This window comes from Hyla sarda, chromosome 4, assembly GCF_029499605.1.
Source record: "Hyla sarda isolate aHylSar1 chromosome 4, aHylSar1.hap1, whole genome shotgun sequence".
NCBI classification, from domain to species: domain Eukaryota; kingdom Metazoa; phylum Chordata; class Amphibia; order Anura; family Hylidae; genus Hyla; species Hyla sarda.
Window position 1 is genome coordinate 348,556,153 of NC_079192.1, and position 12,842 is coordinate 348,568,994.

General features: G+C 40.8%; 1 protein-coding gene across 2 annotated transcripts in view; it reads left to right on the forward strand.

Annotated features, from left to right (window-relative positions):
• ETF1 (eukaryotic translation termination factor 1) overlaps window positions 1-12,611 on the forward strand; it is a 37,140-nt gene extending 24,529 nt beyond the window's left edge. For both annotated transcript variants that reach the window (XM_056516574.1, XM_056516573.1), the window contains exons 7-11: window positions 5,142-5,271; window positions 5,874-6,029; window positions 6,241-6,305; window positions 8,728-8,875; window positions 10,997-12,611. In XM_056516574.1, coding sequence (XP_056372549.1) covers window positions 5,142-5,271; window positions 5,874-6,029; window positions 6,241-6,305; window positions 8,728-8,875; window positions 10,997-11,079 — 582 coding nt within the window. In that variant the 3' untranslated portion in view covers window positions 11,080-12,611. The remainder of the gene's footprint in view (window positions 1-5,141; window positions 5,272-5,873; window positions 6,030-6,240; window positions 6,306-8,727; window positions 8,876-10,996) is intronic.
• The last annotated feature ends 231 nt before the right edge of the window (window positions 12,612-12,842 follow it).

The window sequence follows — 12,842 nt, forward strand, 5'->3', positions numbered from 1 at the left end:
AACAGAGGGAGGTGTTTGCAGCCTCAGCCAATAAGAGAGGAGCTGCAAACTGCTGCATGGTGCTGATGCAGGATTCTACAGGACACAAGAAGCAGCAATCGTGACTTCATCAAGCTCTGCCCATGCTCCAAGCCTGCAACCAAATAAGAAGCATAACTGTGGAACGGAGCGACTGATCTAGCAGGGGTAAGGCTGGGTTCACATCACGTTTTTTCCAATACGTGACTGCATACGGCTGGGGGGAGCTAAAACTGGGCGCTCCCGTATCCCTGCCGTATGCTGCCCGTATGTAATGTATTTCAATGAGCCGACCGGAGTGAACCGCTCGGCTCATTTTTGCCCGTATGCGGTTTTCTACCGGGCCTAAAACCGTAGTCAACCACTGTTTTAGGTTCGATAGAAAACCGCATACGAGCAAAACTGAGCCGACCGAAATTGAAATACATTACATACGGCAGGGATACAGGAGCGCCCGGTTTTAGCTCCCCCCAGCCGTATGGGGCCCCGTATTGGGAAAAACGTAATGTGAACCCAGCCGAAGTATAATTTTAATCTGTGTTTTCAGCACTACAAGACTGTACCAATAGGTTGTGTGGATTACACTGACAGTTTTCCTTTAACCCCTTAATGACGCAGAACGTAAATGTATGTTCTGGTGAGGTGTTACTTAATCGATCACACGGCTGTCCACCATCAACCCCTCAGATGCCGTGATCACGGCATCTGCGGGAGTGCAGTCACTAAAATGGAGGATAGGATCGCCCAGAATGGCAGACTGAGGTCCCCTCACCTGCCTCCGCTGCCTTCCACAGGTCTTCTGCTCTGATCTGAGATAGAGCAGACCAGAGCAGAAGATGTCCAATAATACTGATCGATGCCATGTCCTATGCATAGCACTGAACAGTGTTAGCAATCAAATGATTGCTATAAATAGTCCCCTAGGAGACTATTAAGGTGTAAAAATAAAAGTTTAAAAAATTAGAAAAATTCCCTCCCCCCCAATAAAAATGTAAATTGTCCCATTTTCCCCATTTCATCCCCCCCCAAAAAAAAATTGTTTTTTTTATAAACATATTGGGTATCGCTGCGTGCGTAAATATCCAAACTGTTCAAATATAATGTTAATGATACCGTACGGTGAACGGCGTGAACGTAAACAAAAGGTCCAAAATTGCTGCTTTTTTTTATAACCTTTTATTTAAAAAGGCACTGTCATTATGAAAAACTCTTTTTTATATTTTGTAGTACTACTGATAAGATGACTTCTTTAACCCCTTAAAGGGTATCTCTCATCAAAAAAACTTTTGATATATTATAGATTAATGTATGCAGAATAACTTTACAATTGCATGTTATAAAAAAATATGCTTCTTTCTATTTAATAGAAATGACCACTAGGGGTCTCCCTACCAGTCCTGGCAGCAAGCATTTCAGACTCATGCTGGAGTCCTAAACACTACGAGCTGCCAGTCTGCTTTGTTCACAAAGGAGAACACTCAGAGCTGCCAGCCTGCTTAGGTTCACAGCCTGTTTGGCTGGCAGCTCTGAGTGTTTAGGACTCCAGCATGAGTCAGAAATGCTTGCTGACAGGACTGATCGGGAAAAATACAATAGAAAGAAGCATATTTTTCATTAACACGCTATTGGAAAGTTATTCAACATTCATTAATCTAAAATATATCAAAAGTTTATTTGATGAGAAGTACCCTTTAAGGACCCGGGGTTTTTCCATTTTTGCATTTTGGTTTTTTCCTCCTTACCTTTGAAAATCATAACTCTTTCAATTTTGCACCTAAAAATCCATATGATGGCTTATTTTTTGCGCCACCAATTCTACTTTGTAACGACATCAGTCATTTTACCCAAAAATCTACGGCGAAACGGGAAAAAAAATCATTGTGCGACAAAATTGAAAAAAAAAACCATTTTGTAACTTTGGAGACTTCCGTTTCTACACAGTACAGTGGTCCCTCAACATACGATGGTAATTCTTTCCAAACGACCCATTGTTTGTGGAATCCATCGTATGTTGAGGGATTCGTGCAATGAAAAAACTGCATTTAATACTCACCTCTCCTCGCTGCTTCGGACCGCGTCCTCACAGCTCCCGATGCTGTCCCAGGGGCTCCTGATGCTGCCCCACTGCTCCGGCGTCTTCTTCGGGATCCTCCAGCTTCTTCCGCATCTTCTCCGGTGTCCAGGCCTCGCTTTTCTGGTGACGTTATTACGTTTGTGTGCCGGGACGTCGTGCGCAGCGACGTAATAACGACGCCGGAAAGCGAGGCCCGGACCCCGGAGAAGTTGCAGAAGATGCCGGAGGATCGCAAAGTGGACCCGGAGCAGCGGGGATAGGTAAGTGAACCTGTCCGGGATGCTTAAACTGCTATCCGACGGCAGCTCAAGCATTTTGTGCTGTCGGATAGCAGTTAATGCGATGGCCCCGACATATAAAAGCATCGTATGTCGATGCTACATGCAGGAAAACTTATACGTTTAAAATTGTCATCTTCTGACCCCTATAACTTTTTTATTTTTCCGCGTATGGGGCGGTATGAGGGCTCATTTTTTTCCGCCGTGATCTGAAGTTTTTAGCGGTACCATTTTTGTTTTGATCAGACTTCTTGATCGCTTTTTTATTCATTTTTTTCATGATATAAAAAGTGACCAAAAATACACTATTTTGGTGCACGTACGCCATTGACCGTGCGGTTTAATTCATGATATATTTTTATAATTCGGGGATACCACACATTTTTTTTTTTTTATTTACAGTTTTTAATTTTTTTTTTAAATGGTTAAATGATCTTTTTTCACATTTTTATTAATTTTTTTTTTTTTTGCAGTGTTATAGCTCCTATAGGGACCTATAACACTGCACACACTGATCTTTTACATCGTTCAATGGTTTCTCATAGAGAACCATTGATCGATGATTCTGTCGCTTGACTGCTCATGCCTGGACCTCAGGCACTGAGCAGTCATTCGGCGATCGGACAGCAAGGAGGCAGGTAGGGACCCTCTGGCTGTTCGGGATGCCGCGATTTCGCCGCGGTGACCCTGCACGGCTCCCTGAGCTAACTAGCAACGTTTTGGTTTCACTTTAGACCCGGCGATCAACTTTGAATGCCACGTCTAAAGGGTTAATAGCCACTGGTCCCGGCCATTGTTAGGCCGGGCCCGACCCGCTATGGCACGAAGCGCACTCATGACGTACATGTATGAGTCCTGTAGGGGTTAAATATAACTTTATAAAAATATGAAAATAGCCATTACTAGGGGTCATCTATCTTTATGCAGAAAGACTACTTTTGTATTTTGCAGCATACTGAATACTGGCAGTAAAGTGTGTTGATATGCACTATAGGAGATCACTACTGCATCACTGCAGCCTTCAGCTGTTCCTAAACTATAACTTTATGATGGGAGTTGTAGTTTTGCAACAGCAGGGGGTACGATGTTTGTAAAACTGTTTTTTGTTAAAGCTGTGTGCCTCCAACTTTGTCAAAACTACAGACAAATGGTGTGGGCATGCTGGGAGTTGTAGTTTTGCAACAGCTAAAGGCAACACTGCTCTAACACAGTGCTTTACAAACACTTCAGTTATAAAACTACAATTCCCAGCATGCTTGAACAGCCAAAGCTTTCTCTGACTCCTGAATGACAAAGAAGCCGATCAGACATTCAGGAGAAAGCTGTGAAAGCTGAATGACACACAGTGACAGCTATGTTGATTAGCATCCAGCTTTAATAAGGACAGATAGAAAATGTAGGCATAAAAACTACTGTGCAGTGATTTGCAGACTCAGAGCAGATGAATCATCCACAGTGAGGGAGAGAGACAGGCACGCCCCCTCCACAAGGCAAGAAGACAAAGCAAGTGAGCAACATGCTGGGAATTATAAATGCTATTTGTTTGGGATATATAGGTTCAAGACACATAAATTATATGTACATGATCAGTATTAGGTACTGAGTAACATATCACTGTTTTTTTTGTTTTTTTTGGCAATATGACAGGTACGCTTTAAGTCTGACATGGTTTACTACTGCTTCTGTCCTCATTTGTCCCAACTGTACCCTAAGCTAAGTGCCATAATCTCTACAGTCTGAACTCTTTGGGGGAGATTTATCAAAACCTGTGCAGAAGAAATGTTGCCCATAGCAACCAGTAAGATTGCTTCTTTTATTTTGCAGAGGCTTTGTTTAAAATGAAAGTAGCAATCTGGTTGCTATGGGCAACTTTTCCTCTGCACAGGTTTTGTTAAATCTCCCCCTTTATCCATAAAGGCTATGGGGGAAGATATATCAAAACATGTTCAGAGGCAAATTTGCAGAGTTGCCCATAGCAACCAATCAGACTGCTTCTTTCACTTTTGAAAAGGCCTCTGCTTCTTTTGGTTTTTCAATCTGATTGGTTGCTATGGGCAACTCAGCAACTTTTCCTCTGGACAGGTTATGATAAATCTCCCCCTATGTGTACACTTCTTGCTGTGCTGCTGAAGACCGTACATCACTTGTAATCTGATGGCTACAAAACGGTTTGCCCACAAACTGAGACGTGGGCTCCCCGGCCATCTCCAGCACTACTGCCAAACCATCTAGTCAGCTGTCACTGTTTGCATTACTCCAAATTACAAAAAAAGACATAGCTCATGGGGCTACACCGTTTATGTAACACTTATTAATGTAAATGGCTGCAGCAAGGCTGGAAATTGCCCAAAGAGCCATCTTTATTTGTTTGGTGGTAAATCCCCTTTAAGAATCAATGATTAGTATTGCCTAGGTACCCTAGGCTAATATACTTCCATGACAGGTAAACTTTGCATAGTAATGCAGAAAAAGTAGCTGTTCATACTTTGGTCTATGATTTCATGTTCGGGACCAGCCAACTCTGTTTCAATAAAAAGAAAAGACACCTGGGTGTTGGCATTCATTCCTTTTAAAGTTTTATTTTTTATATTTTCCCCGGTTAAACAAGACAATACAAAGTTCTGATTGGTTGTCTTTAACACCCCAAATAACAAGCCCTCAAATACGTGTACACTTGTACAAAGTGCAATGACTTAATGTTTTTTTTTTTTTTTCCCCCTTATTAAATAAATGTTCCAGTTTTTTGACAAACTTTTTTTGCTTCTTCTTAGCGATTGCAATCCAAAGTCCTGAAGCTAGTAGATATCTCTTATGGGGGAGAAAATGGTTTTAACCAAGCAATTGAACTATCAACGGAAGTCCTTTCAAATGTGAAATTCATCCAAGAGAAGAAGCTAATAGGTATGAATGATGAAGGCATGTAGGACAAAAATGTTTAAATATCAAACTGGGATCTTTATCTGAGCACTTCATTCACCAATGTTATCAATAGAGATGAGCGAACTTGCAGTAAATTCGATTCGTCACAAACTTCTCAGCTCGGCAGTTGATGACTTATCCTGCATAAAGTAGCTCAGCTTTCAGGTGCTCCCGTGGGCTGGAAAAGGTGGATACAGTCCTAGGAGAATCTTTCCTAGGACTGTATCCACCTTTTCCAGCCCACCGGAGCACCTGAAGGCTGAACTTATTTATGCAGGATAAGTCATCAACTGCCGAGCCGAGAAGTTTGTGACGAATCGAATTTACTGTAATTTCGCTCATCTCTAGTTATCAACTTATGACTGACTTCTTCCTTTTTAGATACTTGGACACTCGGCACATATAGGTATAGGCAGGACTAAAAGTCTGAGTTGTTCTACAACCTTTTTCGATACAGTTGCCCCCACACAATAGAGAGGTTTTAACAAAGCTGAGATGGTGTAGAATGTTTGAGTATATTAGTTCTTTAGCTATCTTTGTAAATATCTTATGATTTTTATATTCATTGTTTTGTGCTTTTACAGGGAGATACTTTGATGAAATCAGCCAGGATACGGGAAAGTATTGTTTTGGTGTTGAAGACACACTAAAGGCGCTGGAAATGGGAGCAGTGGAAATTCTGATAGTATACGAGAACCTGGATATCATGAGATATGTCTTAAGATGTAATGGCTCAGAAGGTAATTTATTTAAAACATTTTTTTTGTTACCTGTTTAAGTTTTAAAGCAGTGTTTCCCAATCGGGGTGCCTCCAGCCTTTGGCTGTTTGGGCATGCTGGAAGTTGTAATCTTGTAACAGCTGGAGGCACCCTGGTTGATAAACACTGCTTTAAAGGTTCTCTGAAGCAATGTTTAGCAAACTGACTTTTGTATTTTTCTCTTCTCTTTTAGAAGATAAAGTTCTTTATCTAACCCCAGAACAAGAAAAAGACAAATCGCACTTCACTGACAAGGAGGTATGCATTACGTAAATGATGAGCAGACTTCCTTTTTTTATCATTTAAAACATTCTTTAAGGGTACCTCCCATTTTGTTGCGGCAACTCTGTAGTCTGCTGCTAGAGCGAGCAATGTGCTTGAAGTCCCGTAGACTTGCGTTGCAACACACCAACCACTTTCTTTAGCAGTGGACTCTGTGTATCCTGCTGCCACAACAAAATGAGAGGTACCCTTTAAATGACAAGTAATGTGTTATCAGATTTTTTATTTATTTTTTGTAAAATTTAGGACCCAGGAGCTTTTATACCAAAATAAAATTAAAACATATGTAAACTAAGAATGCTATTGATCACTTCTCCTGTGGGTAGGCAATCTTTCAAGTCCCGAATATCCTTTGAATATAAATAAGCTATGTTCCCAATTATAAAATCTGACACCTTTTTATTAATACCCTTAAAACACATATACATTGTACCATAGGTAATTAGTATTCTAAACAAGCGAGATGCTCCAAATCTTTTATCTTAGTGTGTACTTTACTACCTATACCATCTCACTACCCACTGCATTTCCTAACTCGTACTCCGTCTCATAATTACTGTTATGAAGGCTAAGAATCACAGTATCCAAGACTATTGTTGATTTCAGGGTTTCTCATAACCTTCAATGGTCACTGTCCATAACGGCAAACCTAGCCAATGATCAACAACACTGTGATCTTGCCCATATCCAATACATATACATAATTGGGGAGATTTATCAAACTGTGTGAGAGAAAAAGTGGAGGGATTTTGCCACAATAACCAATCACAGCTCAGGTTTCACTTTACCAGAGCTCGTTAGCTGAGCTGTGATTGGTTGCCATGGTAAAATCTCTCCACTTTTTCTCTCACACAGTTTGATAAATCTGGGCCAATATGTGTGTGGTGGCAACATTTTGGAAGTCAATTCAGCCTTCACAACATGTGCAGGGTTTCCACAGGGCTTGGCAATAAAAGCTGAGCTGTCTACCAAAGAGGCTGAGGGCGGGACTTTACCATTGAGGCATTGTGCATCCCAGGCCACACCTCTTTGACACTTCTAGGCTACAATAAGGTGCATTTTTCTGAAGCTTAAATACGTGCATAACAAATTTATATGACTGGGATCCTTTCTCTTAAGTGTAAGAGGGTGTCGATGATTTGGTAATTTTTTTTGTGACAGGTTCACTTTTAAGCCCCCGTATAGGTAATCATTGAGTTGATTATCCTGATTAATGTAATTCTGTTGCATTAATCAGGTAGATTGGTGCTCTGCTTTTACAGGCTACATGGGGCAGAATGTTTTCAGCCTCATTCGGCTTCGACGGCTTTCAGCCTCCAGCTGCCATGTTAACCTATTGACCATCTGCCGTGATCGCCTGATTCAAACCCCGCAACTTGATTACGGGGTGTGAATCGGGCGATCACTGCAGATGATCAGTTGACATATTAAAATGCGCGGAGGTCCATAGCAGTAAGTGTTAGCTGCTGATAGCCCTACTGGGGCGCTGCAGTCTACAAAGTGAGCACAGCTCGTTCATGTGTAGCACGAGTCACCAAGGGGTTAAAGGGCCATTTACGGTATCAGAAAATCATCCAAAGATGTATCGCTTAATGTAATATAGTTTTATCACAAATTGTACTCACTTTTTAGCGTGTTTTTTTTTTTTTTTTTGCTTTGAAAACACCTGACGGGAACTTGTGTTGCCCTCTGCAGCGTCTCACTCTGTCAAGATGATGAATGATCCACTGCTGTCTCTGGAGGTGTGGCTGGACATTTCTGACCTGTCACACCCCTCGAGTGATGGCATCACCTCTACCAACCCCCAAGGCTTTATCATCTCCCTTTCATATTCATATGCATCTTTATTGAAATATTTAGGGAGAATGAGGTGTACTTACAGCATTCTACAGAGAGGGGAGGGGATGAAAACAGCAGTCCAGGGTTTTCTGATGTAGTATGGGTTCTACAGCAGCTCTGGGGGGGAAACTGGAATGAGTGCTGTGACAAGTGAGTAGGCAGGGTGGGGGCTGTGATCAAGAGCTGAGGGAATGCAGTGTATTCTGGGAATATTGCTTGACCCGGAAGTAGTGAGAGGACTTCATAGTCACATAACTAATGGATTTTTGGCAATTTCTATAACCGGAGCAAACAGGTAAGCAATGCTATATGCATATCGAAGTAAACCTTTAAATCAGCGGTCTTCAAATTGTGGACCTTCAGCTGTTGCAAAACTACAATTCCCAGCATGCCCGGACAGCCAACGGCTGTCCGGGCATGCTGGGAGTTGTAGTTTTGCAACATCTGGAGGGCCACAGTTTGAAAACCACTGCTTTAAATATCTGATACTAACTAAAACAGTTTTAAAGATAAAAGATATGTATGGTGTGGAAGGTTTAATTTCTAATGTTCTTTTTAGACTGGACAAGAGCATGAACTGATAGAGAGTATGCCTCTACTAGAATGGTTTGCTAATAACTACAAAAAATTTGGAGCAACACTGGAGATTGTTACTGACAAGTCACAAGAAGGATCTCAGTTTGTAAAAGGATTTGGTGGAATTGGAGGTAAATTTAAATCTTTACAGCTTTTTTTTTCTTAAAGCAGTTGCATGTTCAAACTCAATCACCACTGCCGTGCTTCTGTGATCCATTCATTAGAATGACTTGGCTTAGAAGCTTCTTATCCTATTCATTACAAGAAGCTTTTAAACTTTGAGCAGAAATTAGTGGGACAACTTACACAGTTAAAGGGGTTCTCCGGTGCTTAGACATCTTATCCCCTATCCAAAGAATAGGGGATAAGATGCCTGATTGCAGGAGTCCCGCCGCTGGGGACCCCCGGCATCTTGCACGTTGCACACCGTTTGTAATCAGTCCCCGGAGCGTGTTCGCTCCGGGACTGATTACCGGCGACTACAGGGCGGGCGGCGTGTGACATCACGCCCCCGAGTGATGTCACGCTCCGCCCCTCAATGCAAGCCTACGGGAGGGGGTGTGACAGCTATCCTCCCGTAGGCTTGCATTGAGGGGCGGAGCGTGACATCACACGGGGGCGTGACGTCACACGCCACCCGCCCTGTAGTCGCCGGTAATCAGTCCCGGAGCGAACACGCTCCGGGGACTGATTACAAACGGGGTGCCGCTTGCAAGATCATGGGGTCCGCAGCGGCGGGACTCCTGCGATCAGGCATCTTATCCCCTATCCTTTGGATAGGGGATAAGATGTCTAAGCACCGGAGTACCCCTTTAAGCTCTCCTTAATACTACATCTAGAATATACACTCATTTTTGCCTTGCAACAGAGCGATCTGCCTCTACTGCAGTATTCACTAGTAATCTGCTAATACAGCACCAGCCTCCTGTATCACCAGAGTTCAACTGTTTGCAGCTTTTGCACAGTGCAGCCTATAGCACCTTGTCTTCTGGCCCCTTCCCTGAATATTTGCCTCAACTCTCACTTTCAACATAACTAATATTCCCGTTACATAGTGCAAAGAAAGGTGTTCAATAACTAGATGAGTGTACGTGATTAATAAAGGATACAAAGCATAACACCGTCTAAAACAGAACTAAGTTATTCCCTAGAGGGTGTTAAGCTTCACATATCTCACCTAAAATCAGTCAAGATGAGTTTGGAAAGACAGATTAGTGATAAGTGATCTGACAGCTACTTGCCTAGCTAGTATGAAGAACAGGGGTCTCAAACTGGCGGCCCTCCAGATGTTTCAAAACTTCAACTCAGCCAAACAACAAAACGGCAAAACAATACGTGCCGTATGTAGGTCCCGGGGGTACCGATATATAGCCAAAAACAGAGACCCACAATACTAATATTATTTTAAAAAGTATAACAATCTTTATTAGACAATAAAAAACAACCAATTTAAAAATAGTAAAAGGCAGAGGATGACCTTACGCAGGAGACAACAAGTGCCATTGGACCTGGTATGGGTAATGTAGGCATTCAGTCAAGAACATACATAATGTTAGACTGGCACAGCTGCATACTTATGATATCGTAACAATACGCGAAACGTGCGTTGGGGTGTTGGTGCTTGGTGTTCCTGGCCTTTGGGTATATGACAGGTAGTCTTTTTAGGTATCACCCATCTTGGGTCCCTATTTATGTTTGTTATATTGCATTGCTGCTCCCTATGTTACATCAATGTATGTTAGATATTATATCTATTGTTACGATATCATAAGTATGCAGCTGTGCCAGTCTTACATTATGTATGTTCTTGACTGAATGCCCACATTACCCATACCAGGTCCACTGGCACTTGTTGTCTCCTGCGTAAGGTCATCCTCTGCCTTTTACTATTTTTAAATTGGTTGTTTTTTTTATTGTCTAATAAAGATTGTTATACTTTTTGAAATAATATTAGTATTGTGGGTCTCTTTGTTTTTGGCTATAAAACTTCAACTCCCAGCATGCCTGGACATGCCCAGACAAGCCATTTGCTGCAGCTAATGGTTGTCAGAAAGTTGAAGTTTTGCAACATCTGGAGGGCCACCAGTTTGAGACCCCTGATGTAGAAAAATACTGCCATATATAGCATAACACGTTGAATTATTTGCATCATTGCCCATTTCTGGGGTTAAGCTGAACAGGGTAGTGAATCCAATGTGAAGAAATATATATTTGCTGTTATCTGATGAACTAAAACATAATTTATATTCCAGGTATCTTGAGGTACAGAGTTGATTTTCAAGGAATGGAGTACCAAGGAGGAGATGATGAATTCTTTGACCTGGATGACTACTAGGTAGTCGAGATGGGTCTGGCAGAATGTGCCTAACCCTCCAGCATCCAACCCAAGAAGATGATTTATGGTGGAAAATAAAATGGTCCTTGCCTTACAATTTGAACATTTCCAATACTTTGCCTATAAGCATTGGACAAGAAAAATGAACTTTTTTTTCTTTTCTTTTCTTTTGTCACGATGGTGAACGCCGCTGCAAGGTTCCCTCATGCCACTTGGACATGTTTGGCAGAATCAGTTTTTACTTACTAAGAAATCTGTTCCTCTTGTATTTTAAGAAAATGTTTTTCATTTTATCTTACTAGACAGGCAATTAGTCTGCTTCCAATATCCATGCAAGTTCATACACCATTATGCATACTTTTTATTTTATGTCAGGGGAATAATATATTGTTATGCTATCCATTTATAATGTTTGATTTTTTTTCAAAATAAAGAATGGATGAGTACACACTAAAACTATACAATGTATACAACAGATTCTGATTGTAATTTATGTAATGTGCTACGTAGGTTCTATTTTAATGCAGATAAGGTCCATTGATGTGGCTACCTGCTAGAAACATCAGTGGATGCAAAGGCACCAAAATGTAAGTACAAATTAGCATTAAGATTATGGGAAAAAACATTATTACAGGGTCATTTATGAAGATGATATATCCTTGCATGATCCTGTAACAACACACAGCATGCAAATAGTACTGTGTACACTTATCACGCTTCCAGCAGCTCCGAGTTGTCTTAACTAAGCATCTAATGACTGACAGAGTGTGGGTGGTCGCCTTCCTTCACAACCACACAGTATCCTAATAAGAGGTCCATTGATATATGCAAACCACTTGATTTCTGAGTCTTTGAACTGGTTTTTCAGTTTAATTTTAGTCATTTTAAGTCCCTTTTGTGACTTCTGATTTCCTCTGACAGGTCAGTAACAGTGACATGAATCATTTTAATTTGACATTGTGCTTTAGTAAGAACCTGATGCTAAGCTAGAATTATACATGCTTTCATATAATTTCTTTTTTTTTAAATAAATGAAATACACTTGGTCTTATGGATTTTCTCTGATTATGTTACCTGCATAAGAGAGCCATTACTTATTTCCATATGGGTTGGCTTATTTCTCCTCATAGCCTAACATGTAGGTTGCTATTAAGACAGTACTCGCTTTGTAGTCCCAATTGCTTCCAAAATAAGTATTTTGCCATGTCTGGATGTCTCGGAATTGACAGTTTGCATAATGCTGTTGTACATGGGCCTGAAAAATGGATGTAAATTTGCATTGATTTAGAAAGCTGTTCTACTCCAAACAGAGAATTAACATGATGGCTTTCTTCCTTTTTGCTATATTTGGAAATGATGCCAAATTTTTGTATTTCTTTAATGTGTTATTTTCAGTGGCACATCATATACATATATGTACAAATAAAATGGGGTACAATTCTTAACCTCATATATCTTGAAATGAGTGTTCCCAAGCAGTAATAACTTGGTGTTGTGATGTACAGAAATGGAGAAAAGTATTAAACCATATTTAAGAATAGTGATGTTTCTGGGTCTTTAATTTGTTTGTTTTTTTAATTTGGAAAGTCTGGAAATTACTGTTGTAATTGTATTAACTTTTCCAGCATGTAGAGTTGGGATTATTAGAGGTGAAATTGTATTATGTATCTAGTCTGTATTATGTATCTAGTCCACACCTGCGTGGAAGTTTAAAAATGTACTAATGTGTTTGGGAATATACTTCAATACTGGAGTAGCCTGTA